At 36.3% G+C, this 24,888-nt stretch overlaps 1 protein-coding gene across 4 annotated transcripts in view; it reads left to right on the top strand.

The window, feature by feature from the left end:
- The window catches only part of CC2D2A (coiled-coil and C2 domain containing 2A), a 54,816-nt gene that overhangs the window by 18,971 nt on the left and 10,957 nt on the right, over nucleotides 1-24,888 (top strand). For 3 of the 4 annotated variants that reach the window (XM_027891226.1, XM_027891227.1, XM_027891228.1), the window contains exons 10-25: nucleotides 48-148; nucleotides 2,697-2,837; nucleotides 3,272-3,428; nucleotides 4,850-5,082; nucleotides 5,881-6,058; nucleotides 7,186-7,342; nucleotides 8,442-8,589; nucleotides 10,780-10,918; nucleotides 11,686-11,889; nucleotides 15,290-15,382; nucleotides 17,064-17,155; nucleotides 18,975-19,142; nucleotides 20,602-20,704; nucleotides 22,040-22,149; nucleotides 22,272-22,368; nucleotides 23,621-23,719. In XM_027891226.1, coding sequence (XP_027747027.1) covers nucleotides 48-148; nucleotides 2,697-2,837; nucleotides 3,272-3,428; nucleotides 4,850-5,082; nucleotides 5,881-6,058; nucleotides 7,186-7,342; nucleotides 8,442-8,589; nucleotides 10,780-10,918; nucleotides 11,686-11,889; nucleotides 15,290-15,382; nucleotides 17,064-17,155; nucleotides 18,975-19,142; nucleotides 20,602-20,704; nucleotides 22,040-22,149; nucleotides 22,272-22,368; nucleotides 23,621-23,719 — 2,220 coding nt within the window. Of the gene's footprint in view, nucleotides 1-47; nucleotides 149-2,696; nucleotides 2,838-3,271; nucleotides 3,429-4,843; nucleotides 5,083-5,880; nucleotides 6,059-7,185; nucleotides 7,343-8,441; nucleotides 8,590-10,779; nucleotides 10,919-11,685; nucleotides 11,890-15,289; nucleotides 15,383-17,063; nucleotides 17,156-18,974; nucleotides 19,143-20,601; nucleotides 20,705-22,039; nucleotides 22,150-22,271; nucleotides 22,369-23,620; nucleotides 23,720-24,888 lie in introns of all 4 variants that reach the window. The other variant, XM_027891225.1, reaches the window with a different exon arrangement.

The raw sequence follows: 24,888 nt of genomic DNA on the forward strand, positions 1-24,888 counted from the left end.
GTATGCCTCGTTAAGCCATCTGTTAATTGTTTGTTTGCTTGTTTAAGCTGCATGCTTTGAGGAATGCTGTGCAGTGTAGTATAGAAGGTGCTGGTGATGGTGTTCCTGTGGCACAACAGAGCATATCTGAATACAAAATGGAGATCAGGTAAGTATGAATCCATTAAATCATTGCTTTTTTAAAACAGACAAAGCCCCTTTTTTTTCCATCCTTTTCCTCATTACACAAGTATTCTTGACTTACTTCACATTTGTAGGTATTTTGCCCTGTTTTTGCCAATGGGCTAATACAAATAAAATGGTAGGATTTTGTTTTACAAGATTACAGTTATTGTTCTTGGACAATACCTGGCTAGTAAAAATATATTACAGTTTTTGGCTTGGTAGTGATAGTTTCTATTATTTCTGGCAGATGGATAGTGATGAACTGTAAGTGTAAGCAGTATGATAAAAAAGAAGTATTTTTGGAGATCCATGTTGAACAGCCCTTTAACTAGTAGATAATAAAAATCTGAAAGTTTTAAACAATCTTAAAGTAGGCAATAATGTATTAATTTAAAGAAAGAGAAGTTTAGACTGATATAGTCAGTTACATGATAACACAGTATTTAAAAAATTAATAAAATTTACTTTCAGCATTGAAATCTACATCTGCTTACACTTACACATTCACACACTTCTCTTAGACTGGGAATTGCTGCTTCAGGTTTTCATTCTTCAAGTACACTGTCTTGTACCTGTACAGACATGAAGTAGTCTATAATGTAGTATTTTATACTGAGGGACAAAGACTTCCTTCTGTTGAAAATAGAGTAGTTCTATTAGTATCTTCTTAACACATCTGGTAGACAACTGGGAGCAGGATGTGTGCAGTTACCGTAAAGTACCTTGGAGACAGGAGCTCTCACCAGGGAAGGTGTGGGAGTGGTAATGAGGAGGTTCACTCATTATAAGGTTCTTGGATTTTGGCACCAACCCTGAGGCTTGTTTGATGCTTAATTCTAATTAGGTAAAATATTTCTTCTGGGTATCTTAAATGTCTTTCTGGGTCTTGAGTGCTTTAGTTTAGTGTCACGCTATTATGAATCTGGAGAAACTCCGCTGAAATCAGTGAGATCAGTTGTGCCTAATTAACGTGAGATGAGCTTGGCTGGTATTGTTCTAGGGCTTTTCATATCATAAAGAAAAACTTTAGCTTTTCTTTCTGGCTACAGCTCTATTGTTGGAAACCATTACACATATGAAGCTCAACTGGGCTCAGGAATTTTTGCTGTCAGGGTATTTAATACTAACTTGGACTGAATATGATGGTAGAAAACATCAGATCTGCCTTGTCTCTCTTTTAACCTTGCGTTCCCCTGATGGTCAGTGTAATACAGTCATGAGAAATTATAGAGATGAAGAGGGTATGGTAGCATGGAAAACAATCTAATTGTTTCTTCCACCCTCCAATAACATAACAGATGTATACGCTTTGCTGTCTGAAGATCAGAGCTGTGGTTTTCCATTAGTTTGAGGAAGAAATGTTGTCTGAATACAGAAAAGTTTTGCAAATTAGCAATTTAAGTCCTACTGTCCTCGTTTTCTGAAGGAGGAAGCCAATATATGCTGCCAATTCTGCGATTCAGGTTCTTGTGGGTGATGTATTTTAGCAGAGGTGGTTCTCTACTGAAAGGTCCTGCTTCCAAATCCAGAACATTATATAAGTGTAATTACTGACCTGTATTTTCCTCATGTCTTTAAGTTTCATCTTCTAGCTTCATCTGGTAAACAAAAAAGAAAAGGTTGTTAAGCTGCATGGATAGTAATATTCAAAATGCTAGCTAACAAAGTGCTTTTTGAAAAGTCTGTATTTCTTTGATGATTATTTTGGCTAAATTTGCTTATCCTTTTAAATGAGGTGTGGTATGTTTCTTATCTCTAACTCAGCTTCAGTCTTCCACATTCTCTGAATACTACAAGTAGTAACATGTGGTAATAATACAAGTAGTAATCTTCCTTTTTTTTTAATCACATGATTTTTACTAGACATTTTTATCTACCAAGATAGTACTGGAAACAGCCTGTGCTTGTGCTGCATGTACATTTCTATGGAAAATATGTATTGGTCATTAAAAGTGCTAATGAACAGCTCTTTTACAAACAGATTAGGGGGTGGAAATGTGAAATACCAATTCTGAGACAAAAAAAGGCTGTGTTAATGTTAACTTTGTTTCTGTTAAGAACCTCATAAGGCTCTCAGAGAACTGATATTACTACATTATTTTGTCTCTGCAAGTCCTTTTTAATGGAGCTAGAAGCACATGAAGTTTAAAACATCTTTTATAATGTGTGCATTTAATAAGCACTACTCCCTAGCAGCAGTGTAGGTTTCCTGGGCTGTTGTTTACATGAATTGACTTTATAATATTTTTAATTATGTACAGCTGTAATAAGCATTTCCTAAAACTTTGGGATCTCTAGAGAATGAACTTAATTGAGATCAGATTGTTCAAAATGCAAGAGACTGGAGTACGGAAGGAAATCAAATCCTGCTATCTTCAAGTCTGGATTTTGTGCTCCTTGGATTTAAACCACTGCAGCCATCAGTCAGATTGAAACCCACATCCCTTGGCTTCTGGTATCCCAAATTTTTTATCTGTTTCACTGAGGTAGACAATTCTGAGTGATCTGGTGCTGTGTGTATATATTTCTAGAGAAACCAGAAGACTTCGTGATGCTGAACAAGAAAAAGACAGAATGTTGCTTAAGACCATTATCAAAGTTTGGAAACAAATGAAATCCCTCCGTGACTTTCAGAAGTTCACGAACACACCCATGAAACTTTATTTGAGGAAGTATGTTTTGATAACACTTTTTGTACTTCATTTGCTAACAGTGGAGTTGCAATAAGATTAATTAATTTGGGAACTTACAATTCTGATATCAAGGGTGCAAAAGTAAGATTTTGAGTAGTGTCTGCCACTGTTTGAGCCTGCTGCTGTTCTTTTTGAGTTTGGGGAAGAGGAAAGTTAAAATAACAAGTAATTACTGTAACGTAAAGGAATTTCTACGGGCTAATGAGTAAAGAAAGAGTAGTTATATATGTGAGTTCTGAATAATAACTATCTGCTATCAACTCTCAGAGTATATATGCTAGTATTTTTAAAGAGAACACACTTTGATATAATGAAATTAATTCATGGAGAAGTAGATTCCTGTTATGGATTACAGACTTAATTGTAGCCCTCATGTTATTTTATGCAACCTGTTGATAGTTGTTGTTTTGAAGGGAAGAGGTTGATCAGCAATCAGATGAGAAAGCATATGAAGCAGAAATTCAGGCTGAGATAAAGGAATTACTAGAAGAATATATGGAAGAATATGAAAAGAAAATGGAGGAGTATAAAACTGAACTACAAGACTGGAAGTCCTGGAAGAAGGCACAGGTTTGTTTAAATCATTCCATTTCACAAAGAATAAAATTATTACTAATTTATTAAATATAGGGGGGAAAAAAGGTTTCAAGATAGCTATGCATTATTTTATAATGTGTGTGGATACATTCTGTCTACTTAAATTTGTTAGGTCATTAAATTAATTATTAATAAATAATAATAATAATTAATTAATTAATTGAGTTGTTAACTTAAAAATTAGAATGTGCTTTTACCTCTGAAAAGCTTTATTGCTAATAGCCAGTACTGTAGTTAAGGTCTCAGTTGTGCTTCAGGGGCATGTTGAGGAATGCAGGAGCTATGGCAACAGCCTTTGAAATAGGCTGTGGCAAGTGCCAGCAAAATTAGATGTGCTTTTATAGTTAGGTGGGAATGTACTGGATACCTCAGGGTAATGGTGATTATACTTGTATATAATTACTGTCCAGTTTGAACACCCTGGTTTTTTGGATACAAAAGCAAAATAAAGTTTAAGTGAATAATTCAGTTACAGTTTTCAAGAATCTAGAGCATCTGCTGATACTTTTGTGGAGAGTTTTCTCACGTGTAGGCTGCTTCTATGGAAGCCACTTAAACTGTTTGAGGGGATGCTGATCTGCAGATATTGGAAGTTCCTGTTAGAACGCAAGTGGGCATGTGACTCATTAGTATCATGTCAACTCACTTGTAGGATAAGGTGAATAAATGTAAACCTGCAAATGAAGGCAGGTGATCTTGAGCATTGATCCTAATGGGAACTCTTCATCCACAAGTTATGCCTTCACAAAAACTATGGTGGGTAATTCCAGCCACAGCTGCTCTTGGTATCTTTTACTGTGCTATTCACAAACTGTCTTGAGGTTGAAGTGATTGTAGATCTTTCCCTTTAGAACGAAATGTAGTACACAGACCTTCCTTTCATGCCCAGAAGTGGTTTATTTTATTTTACTCAAAGTACTTTTTTGGTCAGTCAATGCTGTTGGTGTCTTCCCAGCACAGATCACATGTGATTACAGATCACTAGTGTCTAAGGAAGACACTAGAGGTAGATGAGACTGGATAACTACTGGTTGAGTAACCTTCCTTTAACCCTAACAGAATGTACATGATAGCTCAGGCTAAGCGAGAACTCAGCAGATCACCAGAATGTTTAGGAAATATGTTTATTTGTAAGTTGGTAGGGAAGGTTAAGCAAATGTTTTGTTTGAAGCACATATGGTTTTGAAGCATATGAATGGAATGTGTTGCTGTATTCTTAATCTGATGTAGTCCTTCTAGAATGAGAGAGATCTTTTATTTGTGTAATATTAAAATTATACAGTCATTTTACTGTACATACATACATGTTTATTACTTGCAAATCAAGAGAACAAGAGAAAAAATTCCACAGATTGAAACAAGTTCAGTAAGAACATTATTATTTTTATATGCAGAAGTCCAAGAAGAAAAAAAAGAAAAAAGACATTAATGAAGACGAAGAATCAGAAGATTATGATTTTGGTGAGGAACGTATGAAACCCATCCCACCTAAAATGGCCAGTAGCCTGGAAATAGAGCAGCAGGTTAGAGAAAAAGCTGACAACTGCAGAAGGAAACCTGGAGAGCCTGTTCTAATTCCTGAGCTGGTCCTCTCAGGAAACGTAACACCAACAGAGCAGTGCCCTCGGTAAGATAAATGTTGGCCTGGAAATTACCTTGTTTATGATTTTCTACTGCTGTTTGTTAATTGCTTGTTTATACAACTTCAGAAGCATGAGCTCCCCATTCTGTTTAGCCTAGTGATGAAACTCCTGCTTCTGAAGCTGATATAACTTGTTTTCAAGTCACATGTAACCTTGTATATAGCGGACTTAAAGAATGCATGTCTGCACATTCCCTTTGAACCTTCTGGTCTGTGCAGTAGTCAACAAAGGGAGAATGAAGAAATTGTGTAGTAAACCAGAGATTTCACCGTGGATAAAATAAATAAATGTACTTGTTTTATGTTATTTTTCACATTTACACACACAATTTAACATACATCTACTGGATTTCAGTAATTTAAAAAATGCTTTGTTTTGTATTTACTTGGCAAATAGCCTCATCAGGGAATACTTCTTGGCTGTTCTACTCCCAGTGACTAAAAACTTCAATATCTTAACTGAATTTGATATAATTTGTTGTGATTTGGAGGGAGTAGAAGAGAATTTTTTTTTTTCAAAATAACTTATTTTACAGAGAGGTAGCTTTAATGGACCTCAGATTTTACTTGCTCATTTTAAAATCATTTTATATTCATAAGAAGATAAAAAAACTGTTATATAATATTTTAAAGTCATTCCTGTGTAGTGACCTTTTTAGAAGAATGCCATCCTTATTTAGGTTGGTTCAGTTTCCATGTGAGAAATCAGTTTCCTATTGAGAATAACCAAATAATAAAAATGTTATTAAAAAGTATATAACAGCTTGTTTGACATATTTACAGAGCAGAAGTTTTGCGACGGGAAGATGTGAAGAAACGCTCAGCATTTATAAAAGTCCTTTTCAACTCCAAAGAAGTGTCAAGGACTGTTACCCGACCAATAAGTTCTGATTTTAGAGTTCACTTTGGACAGATTTTCAATTTACAAATAATCAATTGGCCAGAGAGTTTGAAACTACAGGTAGATGATTTATCATAGTAACTTTTTAAAAGATGACATTAAACGTAATTTCTCCTCTAATGCTTGGGTTTTGCTCTATGGTGGTGTCGTAAAGACTGAAAAAGCTGTGAAAGACCTTTTGTAAATCATCAATCTTATGCTTCTTCCTTGCTCCTCCAGCCACAAACTTTTAACATTGCTGCTATGGTTTTGATGCTTCTGCTTTCTGTACGTATAGAACATGACTACGGGTTGCTTGGGAGAAATTAAATAATCGGGACATGTGATTAAATGTGTTAGTGGCTCAGCCTCTTAGTTTTAGCAAAACTGATTTGTGTTGCAGATAAAATTACTATAGTGGTCTTCTTAAAACATCACTGTCTACACAGTAAAACCATCATAATGTTTATTGGAAGGGGATAAGAAAAAAAAAATCATTGCTAGTAATGTCTGTAACTGCACTTGACTTGATCAGCAGTGCAGTTAAGTCAAACCACTACCACCCCCATACCAAGTATGAATTAATAAATTATTCACTTGAATACTTTTCAGAGTTAATACAAGATATTTTTAGGGGAAACCAGAATCAGGATCCTACTTCTTCTGTTAGATGACTCCTCCAGTTAGGTAACTCTAGTGGTTCAGGGGAGAGCATATACCCCTTGTCTGCTCCATTTGTTTAATTTCAGTTTTATATCAATTAAAAAGGAAAAGGACTACCATCATCTCGGATTAAAAACATCTGAATGGAGAAAACACTTACATCACTCTGAGCCTGCAGGTGACCAGGAAAGAGGGAAGCAGCCTGCAGTGCTGCCAAAATGGGGACTGTGTGCCGTACCCTGCCTTTTGTGGAAAGGGAGAATTAGTCAGGCAGAATCCTGAGTTTGTCAGACTATTTTCAGGTGCATTAGAAAGGTGAAAAGGATATGCCTTTAAGAAGAGTTCAGATCAAATTAGCTGCTGGTAGCTGAAATGTCTGCTAATTGGGTATTTTAGAAGGTAAATTAATACAATTACCCTAAATTATTTATTTCATGCTTAAATCACAGTAAAACTTTTTGTCCAAATGCCCTGCAATATGCTTTCAACTTCTCATGAATACAGACGAAAATTTTTGACTATGTCTGTCACTGCGTTTTTTCTAGATCTATGAAACGATGGGTATGAGCAGTACCACCCTGTTGGCTGAGGTGTTCATACCTGTTCCTGAGACTGCAGTTCTGACAGGCAGCGCTCCTCTGGAAGAAATAGAGTTCAGCAGCAACCAGCGTGTGATGTTGGACCATGAAGGAGTTGGGAGTGGTAGGGACTCTTGTCTTCCTCTTTCAGTGTTTCTCATTTGCTGAAACTGTGTAGCAGTAAGACTTGGAGAATGTTTCAGAGTAAATTCTTTTAAAAGCATTTACAGCTTCTGTAACTTGATCTTATATTACTGAAATTTGCTGTGGAATTTTTATCCCTTGCTAATTTTAAGCTCTGTATAGTGAAAATGTGTGTGTTTATTATTTGGCTTGTAGTATTAATGGAACTTTACTAGCTATAGAAGATGTTTGGATCTTTTTGAGTGTTTAAGTAATCAGGACTCTGATACTGCAGAGCAAGCACATACTAATCATTTTATCTCCAGTGATTTTTGATGTTTTAAAACACTGAACTGTCTGTAGAAGTGTATATGCAGAGTAATTTTTTGTCTTCTTGTTTGTTTGGCTGACAACCTGCACACATCTTATCCCTGGGACTTTAGAAAGATAAACCAAGGGAGAGATAGGAAAAGAAGAATACATAGTAGCATATGGAACTTTCAAGTTTCTATAAAAAGTTGAACAGCATTGTAAGATGAATGACTTGCTTAAATTTGTGATATATGAAATACAGATAAAACTAGAGCAGAATAGATAAAAAGCTGAGGAAGAAAGAAATGTGGTAAAAAAATTGGTACAGCAAATGTGTGTGTAAATGTCATTGACTGTGATGGCCGTATCTACACTTGTGTGTCACAAAGCTTTAGGACTGACTTTTCAGTCATACATAATACTTTTGGTTCTGAATTTCTGTTTTGTGAATAACAGCATGCTGAATCTGAAAACTACCGGAAATATTAAGTGGTGTGCATCTGTGAAGGAGAAAAAAGATTTTGGCATAGTTTTCAAGGCTTAGCCTTTCCTTCCAACACAAATGGAATGCCTTTCCGTAGATGTAATGGAATATTTCACTTATTTCTCTTTATTAGAGCAGAGTTCTTCCCCACAGCATGCAGCAAAATCAAGTTGCTTCACATTAACCCATTTATATAAAGATACAGGTTATATGACTGCTCATTTTCAAGAAGTATTTCTAAAAATGTTTAGACATTGTGTTTGAATGCATTAATATACTACTTTGGATTTTTCTCCCTTGATAGGTGTGCCCTTTTCATTTGAAGCTGATGGCAGCAACAAAATGACTTTAATGACCTCTGGGAAAGTATCCAATAGTGTCTCTTGGGCAGTTGGAGAAAAAGGAATCCCCTTAATTCCTCCAGTATCTCAGCAAAATGCAGGCATTCCAAGGTAAAATGATAGGAATTTTCAGTGATTCATGGGAATCTGATTATACTAGTGTTAAAAAAAAATATATACTTGCATAATCAAGAATTTTCATAATCTTTTTCCATAAGTTTGGATGGTTTACTTTGTCCTGTAACCCCCTGCAGATATCTTAGGGCACACGTTTTTGGTGAATAGATTGCAGGTAGAAATTTTACTTTTTAGCATTAAAGCTAAACTCAAGCTGATTAATTCAGTTTTATGATTTTCTAATAGGAAGTGAATATATTGTCAAGGAACCTTCCTGTAATAATTTTGCTAAGAACAGAGACTCCAGCTCTTTCTTACCTGAAGTGCATTTGGAGAGGCTGTTTGGACACATGCTTTAACTGCCTTTTATATCATTATTGATAAAAATTATGCTACGAAAGCAGTAGACATTAGTATGGGGGGTTGACTCTGTTGGTGAATTTGTCAGTGGAAAATTGTCATCTTTTAGATTGCTCCAAGATATTACTCTTCCATGATTTTTCTCCATGAGAAGCATGTGGAACTGCAGAAATGAGTATATTATTCCATTCAAAACAATATAATTTGCTCTGTGGCTGCAAGTTGGATATTGTAGATTATTTGTCCATTTTGTTGCTTTTATGTAATTCCCTAAAGTCAAGGAGATGTTGCATAAAGTCTGTTTTTGCAATGTTCTCAGGTACCTTCACTGCCCTATACGTATTAATACTGAGCAAGTACTTCTCTCAGCTGACTAGTTTGTGTCAGATTTTTATTTCTTTAGAGGCCAGGCATTGGCATACAAATCACTCTGTTACTATATTTGACCAAAGCTGCAGCCATTCAAGTACTTTGCTGTTCAGCATGTCAGTAAGCTGCTGACTTCAGTGAGACAAGAATAGCATGAGATTTAAACAAAAAGATGGATTCCCAAAGGCTAACTAAACTCTGGAGACTAATCACTGTAGTTAATGGAAAACTGAAGAATTACAGAAGGAAGTTAGCTGTAACGCTTTTCATTGAATCATCTTCTGGAGATAAACAGCTCTCAGTGACTTTCCATTGCCTGCTGGGAAAGTCAGAGACAAGATTTTCATGACTAATGTTAGTTTTTGCTGCCCCTGAGCTTCTCAGCACAACTGTGATTCAGTGTGCATCTGTTCAAGGCTGGTGCCTAAAGGTACTTTGATGTTAGCACTTTGCCTGCTGCTCCAGTAACTGCTGGATATTTGGCTGATTCTAAAAGAAAGACCCGTAAGTTCTTCAAGCTTTCCTGAAAATATTCAAGTCAGTAGAGAACAAAGACTCAGATTAGTACCCCTGACAGGAAAAGGGGCAACATTCAGTCCTGTGGTGTTCACATGTCCTGGTGTGTTGGATTTATGTGGAAAGGTTTGGGTAACAGTGGGGCTTCAGAGGTGGCTTCTGTGAGAAGGTACCAGAAGCCTGGTGAGCATGTCAGTGTACATAGGGTCTCCAGACTACTTACCATACTTCCTTGCCTCCTGTGAATTCAAGAAACTGAGCAGGAGCATCCAAAAGATAGGGAGTGGAGCTGGGACTCACAGTTACAGGGAAGACCAAGAGCAGAGCTGCACCACAAGAGTTGCAAGGGTTTCCCAAGCACAGGCAGTGTCCTGGCCAGCCAGCATGCAGTCTGCACATGACAGGCAGAGCAGAGTGCTGGCAGCAGTCCCAGGTATGGCAAGGGGATGAATCAGGCCACAGGGTCTATCCAGAAACGGCAGGGAGGGCAGAGACAAGGGCTACAATGCGGGTCTGGGAGCGTCATCCAGGAGACAGGTCAAAGACAGGAGCTAAGATACAGTGCAAGCAAGGACTGTACATCCCAGTTCTTTGTCAAAGCTTTTTTGTTAACTTTCATGCTGTGGGGCAATTTACCTTCTTACTTGCTAGTAAGCAGCAACATGGAATAGCAAAGGTATATCATAAATGTATCAGTAAGCACCTTATTACATGGTATAAAAATTCTCTTCCACCAGTTCCCTATATTTCCCCTTTACTTGGCTTTGCAATTGATCTTTCCCTCAGTTTCATAGCTACAGCTAAGAACTGTGTACTGGAATTTCCTGTTCAGGTTGTGGGGAGCTTTTTGGTTTTTTCTAAGATTGTTTTAAATACTCATTTCATATTGCTAAATCATATGTGTTTTAGATGTAAGTTCTGCAAATTCTGTCTTTCTAGTGCTTTAAAAAATATTGATGCTATTGCATCCATTGGCACCTCGGGCTTAACTGATACGAAGAAACTGGCTAAGTGGGCAGCAGAAGCAAAACTTGATCCAAATGACCCAAACAATGCAGCTCTGATGCAGCTGATCATGGTAAGTGGTGTTTTCAGAGCTGTAGGGCTAATGCAGCTGTGGAACTCCTAGTCATCAGTACCTTTCCAGGCAATCTGCAGGCGTGCCAGTGTGGTAGCATCATTTGAATTTGTGATGGGCATACTTGGGTGAGTGTTAAGAAGCAAAATGTCTACTAAAAATGTGATTTATGAGTCCATTTATTAGTGGATTGTTTATGTATTAATGAGTATGATTCATTAATCCATTCAGGAGTGGCAAAAAATACGTAAAAGGAAATGCACACACTGACTAATTTATGAATTAAAAACAAAATGTGGATTTTGAGTTCGTTGTTTCCTTAAAGCACAGGGGAATTCCCAGCCTACTTGTATGGTACTAAATAGGAAGTTGCTAATTAGTAACAATTGCACTGAGATCTAGTGCACTGTAGAAGCTCCAACTTTTCCAAACAACAAGCTATTCACTTGGCTGAAGTTCTGTAAATGGATTGTCTTTACAGTGCAGCTCCCAGATCATTCTGCCATGTCATAGTTTTCATACTCTAATCTTTTGTTTATGATAAAAGGAAATATAATTTGATTGTATTCTGTGATGTCTAATCTCATATACTTTGCTCAACAAACCCCTACTCTAAAACAGTTGGTGTTTCAGTCTGTGTGATCCATCTCGACTGCTTTTGTTTATAATGAGCATCCTTGCAATCTGCAGGTTAAGACTTACAAAAGTTATTTTATAGAACTTTGGTCACTTCATATGAAAAATTTATAATTTCTTTACTAATTTAGGTTGCTACAAGCGGAGAGGCACAGGTTCCTGATTTCTTCAGATTGGAACAGTTGCAGCAAGAATTTAATTTTGTTTCTGATGAGGAATTTAATAGATCAAAGAGATTCCGGCTCTTGCGGCTCAGAAGTGGGGAGGTGGCAGAATTCCGAAACTATAAGCAAGTCCCTTTACATGAACGAGAAATCAGTGAGAAAATCTTCCAGGTAGTATGTTATCTGAAATATTTCTTTTCTAGCTTTAATGTTAATCATACTGCAGTAATAAAAGTCTCATTGAGTCAAACGGTCCTTTTAAAAAATATAGAGCTATGCTGACATGAAAAAAAAATTACAATTTTATTCCTTTATACCTTTTCTAGTGGTATTTTAATCTAATTAAGATAGCTTCCTTCCAAGGCAGTATTTCACTGTGTGAAAAGGAAAATAAAACAGAAAAACTGCTGTAGACACAAATGTTCTAAGATAGTTTTTGTTAAAGCTAAGAAACTTTTTTTTCAAAGGGATTTCAGATTTAGAAAGGTAATGCAGAGATAATTCAGGCTTAGGCTTATTAGCTTTTAAGCCCTTTTAGTGGAGACTATTGGAAGCAATGGCTAGCAAGAATGAAAACCTTTCTATGTTTACCATAGTCTGTTACAGATATTTCTGTTTTAGTACATTGCTCCAATTAGCTTACCCCATCCTTGCCTGTCTGTTAATTACCTTAGTGAAATGCAATGTGTGCATTTTTTGTTTGGGTCATACTTCAGTTATTTTTATCTGAACTCCATTATTAGTGTTAAGTCATGCATTCTTTTGTTCTTGAGCAGTTTATGTAGCTAAGGAGCATTTGACTGTGCTCATTGCTTTAGCAGGATCAGAATCATCTCAGATTCTGGCACTGCTGTTTCATCCCTACTTCTTATATAAATTTATATGAAAAATTTCTTTCTTCCTTTTCTATCGGATTATATATATTTTTTTAAAAGATATTTATTATTCAAGCATGTCTTGCTCTTTACAATATATATTTTTACTTTTAAATTTTAGATTACTTTTGTATCTTTTATTTAAAGATGTGCTACATCTTTGCTGTACATTTCTAATCCAGTTGATTTTATGGACTAATTTTATTCTTTCATTTAATCATTCAAAATTCAAACCCCACAGTTTAAGAATTCTTTTTGTGTTTTTTTTCTTTCATTAAGGATTAATTGGATAAAATCATGATTGCCCATTCTAGGTTCATTTTATATGATGTGATCTTCAAAACTAATTTTAAAGTGGTATTGTTCCTAGGTGGTTTACTAGCTATTTGGCAAAGAACAATGAAAATTCATAGGATCATGGAAATATTATTTGGAAAATATTATCTGGAGGTCATCTGGTCCTGCTTTCCACTGAAATGGTGGGACTGTTGCCAGCACTAGGTGAGGTCAGCTGTGTATTTGTCTAGCCAAGTCTTGGAAACCTCTAAGAGGGAGATTCCACAGCCTTTCTGGATAACCTTTTCCAGTCCTTCACTATTCTTCCAGTGATTGTTCAAAAAAAAGAAAACAACAAAAATAAAACAAAACAAAACAAAACAAAAAACTCAACAACAACAAAACCACAAAAACAAAACAAAAACAAACAAACAAAAACTACCCAAAAAAAAGTCACGTCCAACCTGAACCTTGCAAGTTGTATTTAATGGCTGTTATACTGTCTGGAACTGGAGAGATGAGTTTGGCACCCTGTCCTTTGTAACTGCCCCTCAACTTGTGGGCACATACTGCATTGCTCCTTAATTAATAAATAATAATTAATTAATAATTGATAATTCATTAAATAATAATTAATTCAATTTTTGCTCATTAATCTCTTCCTCACCAGACTGGTGAATTTGAACATTTTGTCCAGTGCAAGAAAGATACTGAAATACTGGAGCAAGTGCAGTACAGAGCTACCAGAATATATACAGGGCTGAAGCACATGAGCTACAGGGAAAGGCAGAAAGGACTAACCCCCACATTTTTTTTGTCTGTTATTCTTCTGTTTGCTTTCCAGTTTGTGCTAGCACATGAAGTTGCTCCACCCTCAGAACTTTGCCTTTTTTTTTATTAGTGTTTCAGTTTTCATAGTCTTCAATTATCAAGAGCCCTCTGAACTGTGGTTCAGTCAGTTGTTGTATTAACCACTCTTCCTAATCAAATATCGTTGGTTAAATTTCTGACAGTGTATGATGTCTCCTTATCTGGGTCACTGGTGAAGAAACTAAATAATGCTGGCCCTATAATTGATCCCAGGGGCACTTTGCTATTTAAAGGACACTAACTAGACATTGAGCTGTTCATCCTTAATGTTAGAGCTCAGGCCTGAAGATTAATTTTACTGATTACTTGTACGCGATTAACTAGCTGTGGTTCTAAAGCCAGTGGGATTTGCAGACTGCCATTAAGTTGCAGATCCTGGGAAACCCTCCTAATTTTTGCTTGGAAGCAGAGTGTCAGCTCTAGCCTTTTCTTAATTTGTGAAACACTTTCCTAAACCTGTGAATAAAAGGTGCATCTGTCAGTACAGCTTTCACTGTAGTCCACCAGGATAGTAAGAAGTGGTTAAATCACAGCACTGTGAACGCTGAGACCCGGGTTCGAGTCCTGGTCAGGGCCCCTCCCCGGGCAGATGGAGCTCGTTAGCCCTGTAAGGCAATCCATCTACGTCCTGAGGACCTCGCTGCCACCGTCCAAGCTTGCTTGGCCCCGGCAGATGAACCTCAGGATTAAAGGGTGGGCTCAGTTCCGCGCACGCTGTGTCTCACCTAGAAAAAAAAATCCAATGCGCAGGCTGGAAGGTGTAAAAACCTTCCCCGGTTCTTCGTTCGCGAAGAGACTGGCCATTTTATATTACAACCACAACCCTGAGAAATATCCCATCAACATACTTTTCTCCAGGAATCAAGTTAATCTTTTTCTTGTGGTGGTACCCAATATTCATCTCAGCCCCTCGGCTGAGATGCAATACACAGAGTCTTTCATCAAACCTCAGGCAAAGCAAAATCTTCACTCTTTGGCTTCTTCTTAAAGAGCTTTTGCTTTTTCACAGTGTACAAAGAAGATTTTTCTTATGCTGTTAAATCTCTTCAGTATTTTTTTTCCCAACAAACTCTCCCACAAATAGAATTTCTTTTAGTTTTACACACTATGAAAAGTAGTTACTTCTATTGAAATACAGTTCAGATTTGAGGTCATCTTCCATGAATGCTGCATCATTTCTGTTTATAAAGGATTCTTCCTATTGCAGCTGCAGTAAGAGAAGCCACTTCCAGTTCAAATGGAATTTCAGTTTATAGCAGCAGGTCGAAGTTCAGCTTTAAAAGAAGGGAGGGAAATCTTCAGGTAATCCTTCATGGTAATTTAAACCACATGAATCTTGTAACTTAATGGAATTCCTGTCTCTATTCATGGAGGTTTAGCAGTGCTATTGCTGTATACATTAGCATTAAAAATAGCTTTATAAACATCTGACATCTGTTGTGGTTTACTGTGATTCCTACATTAATATTAATTAAATATTTACCTTTTTTCTTGTGTGTAATAAAGCACTGAATATATATCAAATCACAAACTCTAGTAAATATCTTTAGGATTACGAGAAGAAACTGCAAGAGAGGGATGTGATTGACAGCAAAAATTACCTAGATGCTCACAGAGCAGTTGTTGCCAACTATCTACAGAAGGTAAGGTGCTAAAAATATGGATCCACCATATTTCTGTAAGGCCACGTGTTGCTCCAATACTTGGATACTTTATTTCCATGAATACTAAACACTTGCTTCATCTCTAAATGTGACCTACAGACATCTCTAAAATTCAAAGTTGGGTCTGAAACTAGTTTAATCAAACAAGTGGAGGTCTGTGAAATTTCGTGTTGTTGAAAAAGATGTAAAATAGAAAATGACGCCATTCTGGATTTTCCTAGCACTTCTGTAAATTCTTCCTTGTTTCAGTGTCCCAGAGATTTACACTGTTGTATCTCAGAAATTCGGTGACTTCTTGTGCCCTATTTTCCTTGTTGTGAGCTGTGATGCTAAGAACTTAATTATCTCCATGAAAGTGGCCCTAACCACTGTTCAAAGTCACTTAATGCAAGACACAGTGTCTTGTCTTGCAGCCTAAGGCAGAGGGCATATCTTCCATCACCTTACCTTCATTGTGGAACCCTTATCTTTTTTAATTTATTTTTCTAGTCTGTTCATTACATTAGTTTGACAATCTCTTTAATCCTTAGGGTGAAAAAGTAGGAAAACAGTGGTCATCTAACCAAGAAAAGTTTGCAATTTCAGACTATTTTAGGAAAATAGCAAGTGCAAAATGGGGCTACCAGTTTCCTAGCAGTAGTGGAAATACCAAAAAGTGCATCAAATCCTAGCGAGCCAGCAACACATGAAATGTGATGATAAGGCTGATTTAAAGTAGGACAAAACAAATTGTCTGCTAGAAAGAGTGGTTCATGAAAGAACTAGACAATGAAGTGTTTGAATCTCCCAGGCGAGTGCCAAAGTCCAGATTCAGTATGATAGTATAAAGAAATTATTTTTGACAAAGCTGTCATGTCTGTGTCAGCCCCGTATGCTTTGCGTGGTATCGAACATATGGTTGTTGCAGTGCACTGAATAGCAGTGTGGTAGTACAGAGTAACATGTATTATGGTGCCTTTATTTGTCAATCTGTTAGATTAAATACAAGTAGCCTTTTTTAAAATAGTATTTGGGTATTTTGCACTTTTATAAATTGTCAGATGTGCTTGTAAATTAGATTGCTCACTTCAGAACTGAAATTCACTCTAAAATGTGATCTTTATATGTCTATCACTTCTGATTTTGCAATAGCACAGAATATAAGGGCACTCCTAGCATTAGTGGTAGGAAAAAACAACTAAGGCAACACTCCGTCAGTCTGCTTTCAAATAGCTGTTGGGAGAAGAGGGAAGACTTCGATCTCTGTGCTTCACTCTATGGCCTCAGCATAGAAATGAAAGGAGCTAAGGATTTTAAACATTTGCTCAAAATCATAGTATTTGTAATACAGACTTCATCAGTTGTTCTGCAGTCCAAAGTATTCCTTTTACTCCCCTTCACTGGTGCCATATAGATTTCTCTACAGCCTTTTCTGCATCTTCATTTAGATGTGGAAGAGAGATATCTGGTAAGATGTCTGGTACTGTAACTTATCGTTATGATTGTATCTGACGATGGGCTGTAAGTAGAAATTTTTTTTTGGACTGTGATCCTCTTAAAAGTGGGAAAAAAATAAACTGTATTTGGATGGGTTTTTTTTGTTTAATAGACAGAATGCAAATATTTGCAGTGGTTTTGGATTAAAAATGTACTTTTGTCTCTTCTCCCTCCCCATTCACAGGTTCGAGAATCAGTAATAAACCGCTTCCTCATAGCAAAACACCATTTCCTTCTCTCTGACCTTGTTAATGAGGAGGACATTCTGAGCCTGGGGTAAGGGAGCTATCTATTTGTTCCAAATAAAAAAATTATTGTAAAACAATGTGATTTTTTTTTTTTGCAACGTGTGTTTATGTGACTGACGTGATTTTGTGTTTAGTATAATATGTAAATTTGCAATCACTACGTACACCTCTGCCTGTACAGATACTGTACTGATAAGCAAAGTGCATAAAAACTTTTGTAAAAAAAAGTCCGATTTTGACAGAAGTAAAGTGACAACATGTAAGTGAGATATAGAAGGATATAATGCATCGAGCTGTGACCTGATAAACTGAGCATAGCCCAGCTGGTGCCACATGGAATATTTTGAGTTATCAGACAAGTGTAAGAGGTAGTAACACTGCTACTGGTTCTGTAGGTGATGGTTACTTAGAGTCAGTGCCTATGCCCTGCAAGTAACATGCAGTAGTTTTTTAACAGTAATTTTCTTTATTTTACTTCTCATGTATTTCTCTTTGCTGATGCTGAATGTCGTTTATGTTCATAAAAGATATTGAATTTGGAAATTGCTGCCTTTTTTCTTTTAAGGTTATTGTTTCTTTTATTACTTAATCACTTTCCTTGAATTTTTGTTTCAAATCCTATACCTGTTGATTTTTACATTTATCAGTCATCACAGCATAGCTGACCCTTAATTGGTGTTGCTCACTTAAAATCTGTGTAAGTAAACAAGTTGTGGGAGTTATTTTTTCTTTCATGTAGAAGTTGTGTCTGTTCACTGTAAACACAACACTTACAATATTCAGTGGTTTTCATCCAGCTGTATAAATCTAAACAGTCCCATCTGCTGGAGACACAGAGACTTGCTCTCTTATAAAAGAGTTCATCTCTTTTTTTAGTTCATGTTTTTGCATCACAGAATAGAAAATCCAAACCAGACTATTATGAGCTTCTGGAGTTGTTTAAAATCAAATGCTTCATTGATATTTTCTTACCATATCAGGTTCTATTTGCTGAGTTACCTGGCTAGTGAATAAATAAAATACACCATGGTTTGTTTAAAGCATTCACTTAGTGAGATATTTGAGTAACTCACAGTTTTGTGTTATTTAACAGTAATTACTCTGATTTTTTTTAATTACATATAAAGAAATACTGTAAAAAACAAACCCACCTGGATGCATTCATGTGTAACCTGCTCTAGGGGACCCTGTCTTGAAAGGGGGCTTGGAGTAGATCATCTCCAGAGATCCCTTCCAACCCTAACAATTCAGTGATTGTGTGAAATAATGCCATTGGCTATCAGTTTTTAAAGTAGATTTTGGATAGTCTGCAGTTGATGTCATGATATGTAAAAATATACATCAGCATTTTATTTTAATTTTCTTTTTCTTTGGTTCTGCTTTGCCTTGGGCTAGTTCTGAGGGTCCAGGGTATGTTGTGGTATATTTATTCTGCTTCCTTTTTGTGGCCTATTGTTCACTGTATGTAGCTGTGTAGTTAGATTTTTGCCTCTTCCATACAGTGGTTATTGTCATAAGCTATATCCCTTGTTTATAGCACTGTAGTTTAGATCTGTCTTGAAGCTGTGTAATTGTCTTGTTTGTATCTTACTCAGTTTTGCAGGGGAAAAAAACTGAACCAAACCTTTTTGCACATTGAAATTGTAATTTCTGAAATATAAGACAGAACTGGATTGTGCAGTACTAAACAATTGCAACATTTTGACGTTTCAGAGAGTTTTGTTTGGCACAAGCAAGAGCATATATTTCCTTTCTCTGTTAGTGCATAATTTTCATGTGTGTCATGGAGACATTTGAATGCTGGATTTTGTGCAAAACTGACTGAATATCTGTTTTATGATTATTAGCATTTTGGGACTCGGCCTCTTCAAACTGGCAGAGCCAAAACGTCCATTAAGGCCAAGAAGGAAAGAAAGGAAGAAGGTCACAGCACAGAATTTGTCAGATGGAGACATAAAACTGTTAGTGAACATCATTAGAGCTTATGATATTCCAGTGAGAAAAACAGTGATGAGGTATGTTTAAATGACTGTTTCCAGTACAGATTCATTTCTAGTTTCCACTGGTTTGGGGACTGCTGAAGAAACTGATTTTGTGGTTCAACCATGTATGTTGTTTTGATTCTTATGATAAAAACAGTCTTTTTACTAATAATGATAAAGAACTGATATTTTCTAAGTTTGTAGAATAATGTGATCATTTTTCAGTAGTTGCTAAATTCAAGACATGTTTCACCAGAAACTGTGTTCCTCTGCTTGATGAAAAACTGTCTGAAAGATAAGTTGCAGCTTTGACAACATTATAACTCTAGTAATATCAGATGAATTATACCTTAAGCAAATCTCTTCATTATACTCAGGGCAATTTTTAATTCATAATGTCTTAATTAAATACCAAAAACAAGTATTAAAAAAAATCCAGTTCTTCACTCTGGGATTCTGTATTTGCCTCCTGAGTGCAGCATGTTGGTCTTCTCTTTGATGAACTGTTTGTTTAAGTTAATAGACTGAGCGTAATGTGGTTCTGACTAATTTTAAAGGTGACCTTTACCTTCAGGCACATTAAGGCAATGCCTGCACTGCGTGATGCTGTGTCGTGTAGAGGCACTGGAGCTCTGAACAGTCTGGTTCAGTTCCAGAAGCAATGTGTTAGTGCAGTGTTCTTTCTCTCTCTCCCCTAAAATGAATACACCTTGCATTTAACTCTGAGGTATTTTCAAGGTGGCCAATTACAGAATTTAGTGTCCTCTGTTGTTTTATCTCTTACTGTAATAGAGGTTCTGTTGGATTTCTGTAAATAGGTTGACACTGAGAAAAGCAATTCATATTAGAAACATGTGGACAGGAAAAAGAAGATGAAAGTTTCAATTCATTACTAGTTTTACAAAAATAATCAAAACCCCTCCCAGTCTTTTTGCATTCTATTGTCTGTTATTTTGAGCTGCTTATCACATGAATAGTTATTCTTTTATAATCTCTTAATGTGGTGCTATTACAAAAAAAAGGTTATATGGAAACTCTACAAAAGTAAACATTTTAATATTTATTTTCTTTTACTTACTCATGGGTTGCCAAATCTGTAATATTCATATGGATTCAATTTTGCCATAAAGGCCTTGCCTAAAGACCATTAAGTCTACACTCTTTATGAATTCTGTGGGGATTCAACTACTTGAGCTTAAAAACTTGTAGCTCAAGGAGATTGTACAAGAGAGGCAGAAAAAAGTCTGGGGTTGGTGAGTTCTTCAGAAAAGAGTGCCTTTAGGCAGAAAGCCCTCTCTTGCTTGCTAGAACTATACACTCAGTACCCCTTTCTGGCATTCTTTTTGTGTTATTTGATCAAATTAATATCTTCTCAAGGTAAAATATCGGGAGTATTTCCAGAATTCTGTTTGGCTAATACAGAATGTGAGCAATTCATATTTTGTAATGAATTCTGTCTTTCCTGCTTGCTGTTGTCTGCTTCCTCCTGTAGCAAACTTCAACCATCAAAATCTTCAAGGTCCTTTAATGAGATGTTTGCAGCCTCTCCATCAGCTCAGAGCCCAGCTAATAGCCCAGAATGGGCTTTCAACCAGGTATATTGCAAAACTAACATCTTCTGCGAGGTTATGAGCATTCCTCTGTTCCACAGACAGTAACACTCACCATCAAGAAGATATCTTATTGGTGAGGTTGACTTGCCCACTCCTTGATCTCCAAAAAGAGAGTAAAGCCACAAAAGGTTCAGAGAAAAGTGATGAGGATGTCAGAAATGCAGAATGGTGACTGTTCAGTGAAAAATGATGGGGTTTTCGGCCAGAACACCAAGTAGAGGAGGAGGAATATAGTAGAAAGGCACAAAATCATGGATAGGGGTTGATTATTTCCTGACTTTGTAAGTATAGACATGAGGGATTGTCAAATTAAGCTGGTAGGAGTTAGGTTCAAAACAAACAAAAGGTTGTGATTCTTCATGCAGCAGTTGGTTGGTGCCCAGAGAAGTTGCTTATGTTTATTGTGAACAAAAGAGGTTTGTGTTGAAGTGGATATTGGACAAGTATTTGGAAGAGTGATTCATTGTGAGCTGCTAAATAGAAAAATCAATACAGACTTATGGAAGTCTTTCATCTGAAAATGTTTGAAGCCTGGTAGAGTAATAGGAAAAAATATCATATGTGCCTGCTCAGTTCTTGCTCTTCTGTTTGTGTTGGCTGCTGGCCATTTTCATAGCCTGCATTTTGGGCCTGTTACACTCTTAGTCTAAATCAGCACATCCATTCTCATGGCTGACACTGAAATTACATTTTCTTGCTATTTAGAACTAAATGAAGCATTCTTCTGAATGAACATGGAAGACCTTCAAGTTTTCTTCCTGTTTTTCTTATGGTTTTCCTTCTAATGCAGATAAGGTTCTGCCATATGCAGCTGAATGTTAATGAAGGTATTTTTATCACATTAGGGGTTTGTTTTGTCTAGTAGAAGTTGCTTGTTTGTCATAGGAGCCGATTTCAGGGACAACTGGGATTGTAGCAATAGGCTTCTTGGATTACAGATAAGAGGATAGAAGTGCACTTTTTTCCTCTGGTGTCTGGATCACATGTTCTGTTTCAGTTACCTTCCTTGATTAGATAGCCTGTAGCTTTTCTACTCTCAGGAGAAAATATGCTTTTGCCAGTAAATATAGAAATGTCAGATATTCTGAATCCACATAAACTTGGAAATGTTAGCATATAAAATATTTTTAAAAGGTCTATAAATGCTCAGAAGCCAGGAAAGTGCAAAATTTAAGGTGTAATAAAGTTATATCTGGGCTGAACCAGCCTGATCTCCACCAAATATATGTTTATTTTTCTAAACGCATGAAATGTGTAACTGAATGTGTTCTGATGGATTTCTACTGAGGTCTGTTCCCTTTGTTTTGGTCTCTGTAGGTTTTGGTCCGTCCTTTTGTAGAAGTTTCTTTTCAGCGAACAGTTTGCCGGACAACAACAGCAGAAGGTCCAAACCCCAACTGGAATGAGGAACTTGAGCTTCCATTTAGGTATTGCAAAATGAAACCAAATTATTTCTGAATAATAATAATAATTGCATTTGAGAATGCAAATTTATTCACATTTTTCTGTACTGCTCAAATAACTTTTTTGGTTTATTTAACCTTTTCAGAGCTCCTAATGGTGACTACAGCACCCACAGTTTGCAGTCAGTGAAAGATGAAGTCTTTATTAATGTTTTTGATGAAGTACTTCATGATGCTGTAGAGGTGAGTTCATAACTGAGGGACAGCATACATTACAGAATATTGTGAGCTTTTTGAAGTTGACAGAACAAGACTTTTCCATCTAATAACTTTCCCTATTTTGTTATTCATTATGGTTTTATATCTAGTCAATATTGCAAGGTTGTTAGAGGGAGTAATCTTTACAGTGTTAACCTTTGTACAAATTAAGCTTGTACTATATGAACTACTGCTGGAGTTGAACACTTGTATGTAATATATTTTACTCTTATTTAATGAAATTGAGATACTAAAATTGAGAAGTAACATGACTTGTAATCTGAATTCTATTCTTAACCTTAATCAGAATTTTTTACTAAATTCCAGATGAATGATCCCAGCTCCTGTATTTTTAATCAACTATCTTTTTATGCTCTGTCTTAACCTGTTTTACAAGGTATTTGGTAAAATGAAAAAAAAAAACAAAACCCAAAAAAACCCAATAAAACTAACCAACCATCTTGAGGTTGTAGGCATTAATTTGTTTGGATGAGATAAAAATTGCAAGTACTAGGAACAAGAAATTTTTGTAAGCTCTCAGTGTTGACATAACTCCTTCCCTTGTTGAAACCAGTGAAAGCTTTCCTAGTTAATTCAGCATACACAAAAATAGCAGCACTCAACATTCTTGAAAATATAACCCAAAAATAAATAATGCACAAATTTCAACAGATTTCTGTCCTCAAAAATGAAATGATATTTGATGAAGCAGAAGGGAAAAAAGTACACTCTTGAAGCTTGTATGTTTCTCTAGCCTTTTAAAAATAACTTCTAGGCTGATCATGCAAGATTTGGAACTCTCTGATAGGCAGTACACATGAAAACAATGTTTCCATTCCACAGGGTTTAGTTGGGTTTTTGAATGGTTTTACCTTCAAAAAACTTTTCTCAATACTAATAAAATATATCATTGGAGGACCAGAGTTTCTTTATTTTGTCTGAGAAGACTCTTGTGGACTCCTTTTCAGAGTTTTGAGTCCTCCATCAGAGGTTATGTATGACTTGAACCCTGAAGTGGAAGCACATTGTATCATGGACTGTGATGTTCCTATATGTTTTCAGACCTGGCACGCTTGAAAGGCATGCAGAACAATCACTGCTGTACCAGTAATGGCATCGATACTTAGAGTAAATAATATTAATACAGCATTTTTAGTAATGCCTTGATTAAATTGTTGATTAAAGGAAATGAAGCTATCTATCTTACAAAGTGTTATGTTGGGCAACTTTTTAACAGGATGATCGTGAAAGAGGTAGTGGAATCCACACTCGTATTGAGAGACACTGGCTGGGATGTGTTAAGATTCCATTTACTACCATATATTTTCAAGCGAGGGTAAGTGTTTTTACTTGGAGTAAATCTCTTAAAGTACAGAACTGGACAATGGAAAGGGGCTGAGAATGGATTTCTGATTTAATGATGTTCTCTGTACTTGTTAATTTTTATGGAATTGTTTGAAAATGAAAAAAATTTATGAAAATTGTTTGAAACCACTGGGGTTTTTGACAAATTTGGTGAGTATTTATCAGTAAGTTCATTGTTTTTGAAGGGAGAAGAGATAAACAAAACATACTGTACAGTGACAATGCAGCCTGGCATCCTTCAGTAATGAGGTTAAAAGTGCAGACTTTTTAGATGGTTTTCTCAGTGGCTTTTGAGATCTCTGGTGTTGCACAGCTTAGATAGATAAACTAGGAATAGAAATATCACCTAGACAGGTGACAGGAAACTTGAACAAACTTTTTTTTCACATTCTATGAATCACCAGATTTTCATCTTTGCCTCTCCCAACCCCTTCTTTACTTCATTTTTAGACCTTTTCAAGAGAAGTTTTCTCATGAAATATCAACAATTAGTCATGGGAGTAAGAGTAAAACATGCAGTTGTTCATGCAGGAAAGACATTTTTTGTCCAGCTACCCATCCTAGACTTATTTTAAGGAAAGTAATTCTTTCCATTGATAGTCCTGTCATATTGTAATCTTACTGTAGGATTTGTTTATAGGGCAGTTCCTTTTGTGTGTAGATCAAGTCCTCATATCACAGAAGTCAGAATCTTCATGAAGTAAGAAACTGAGACATCAGTTGCATTCCTAATGACTTGTTAATCTGCTCCTCTGTGGGTATATGGGGCTCTTCTCAGAAGCTTGAGGGCTTTGAGGCATACTGTGAGCCTTCTGGATTCTTTGTGTGGAGGGTAAGTCTATGGGAGTCTCACTGAAGTGCAGGGCTTGGAGATCAAAGTGGTTTCCTTGGATTGTTTGCAAGGCATAACAGAATGTAATTGTCATGGGAGTCCAGAAAGCATGGGATTCTTTTCATTGCTGACAAATTTTGGACAGTGTATGTCTAACCAGGGTTAGTCCGCTTGCTTCTGCTAGATCATTTAATAATATGCTCTCTTCAACTTCGGAAGTTAATCACCTGAGACGTGTGTCTGCTCACAGTCCTGAGAGACTTAACAGGCAGACTTAGACATTTTAACAGGGTGCTTACCAATACTAT

This window comes from Empidonax traillii, unplaced genomic scaffold (genome assembly GCF_003031625.1).
Source record: "Empidonax traillii isolate 1590-97213 ecotype Southwest subspecies unplaced genomic scaffold, ASM303162v1 scaffold312:size2399984, whole genome shotgun sequence".
Taxonomy (NCBI): domain Eukaryota; kingdom Metazoa; phylum Chordata; class Aves; order Passeriformes; family Tyrannidae; genus Empidonax; species Empidonax traillii.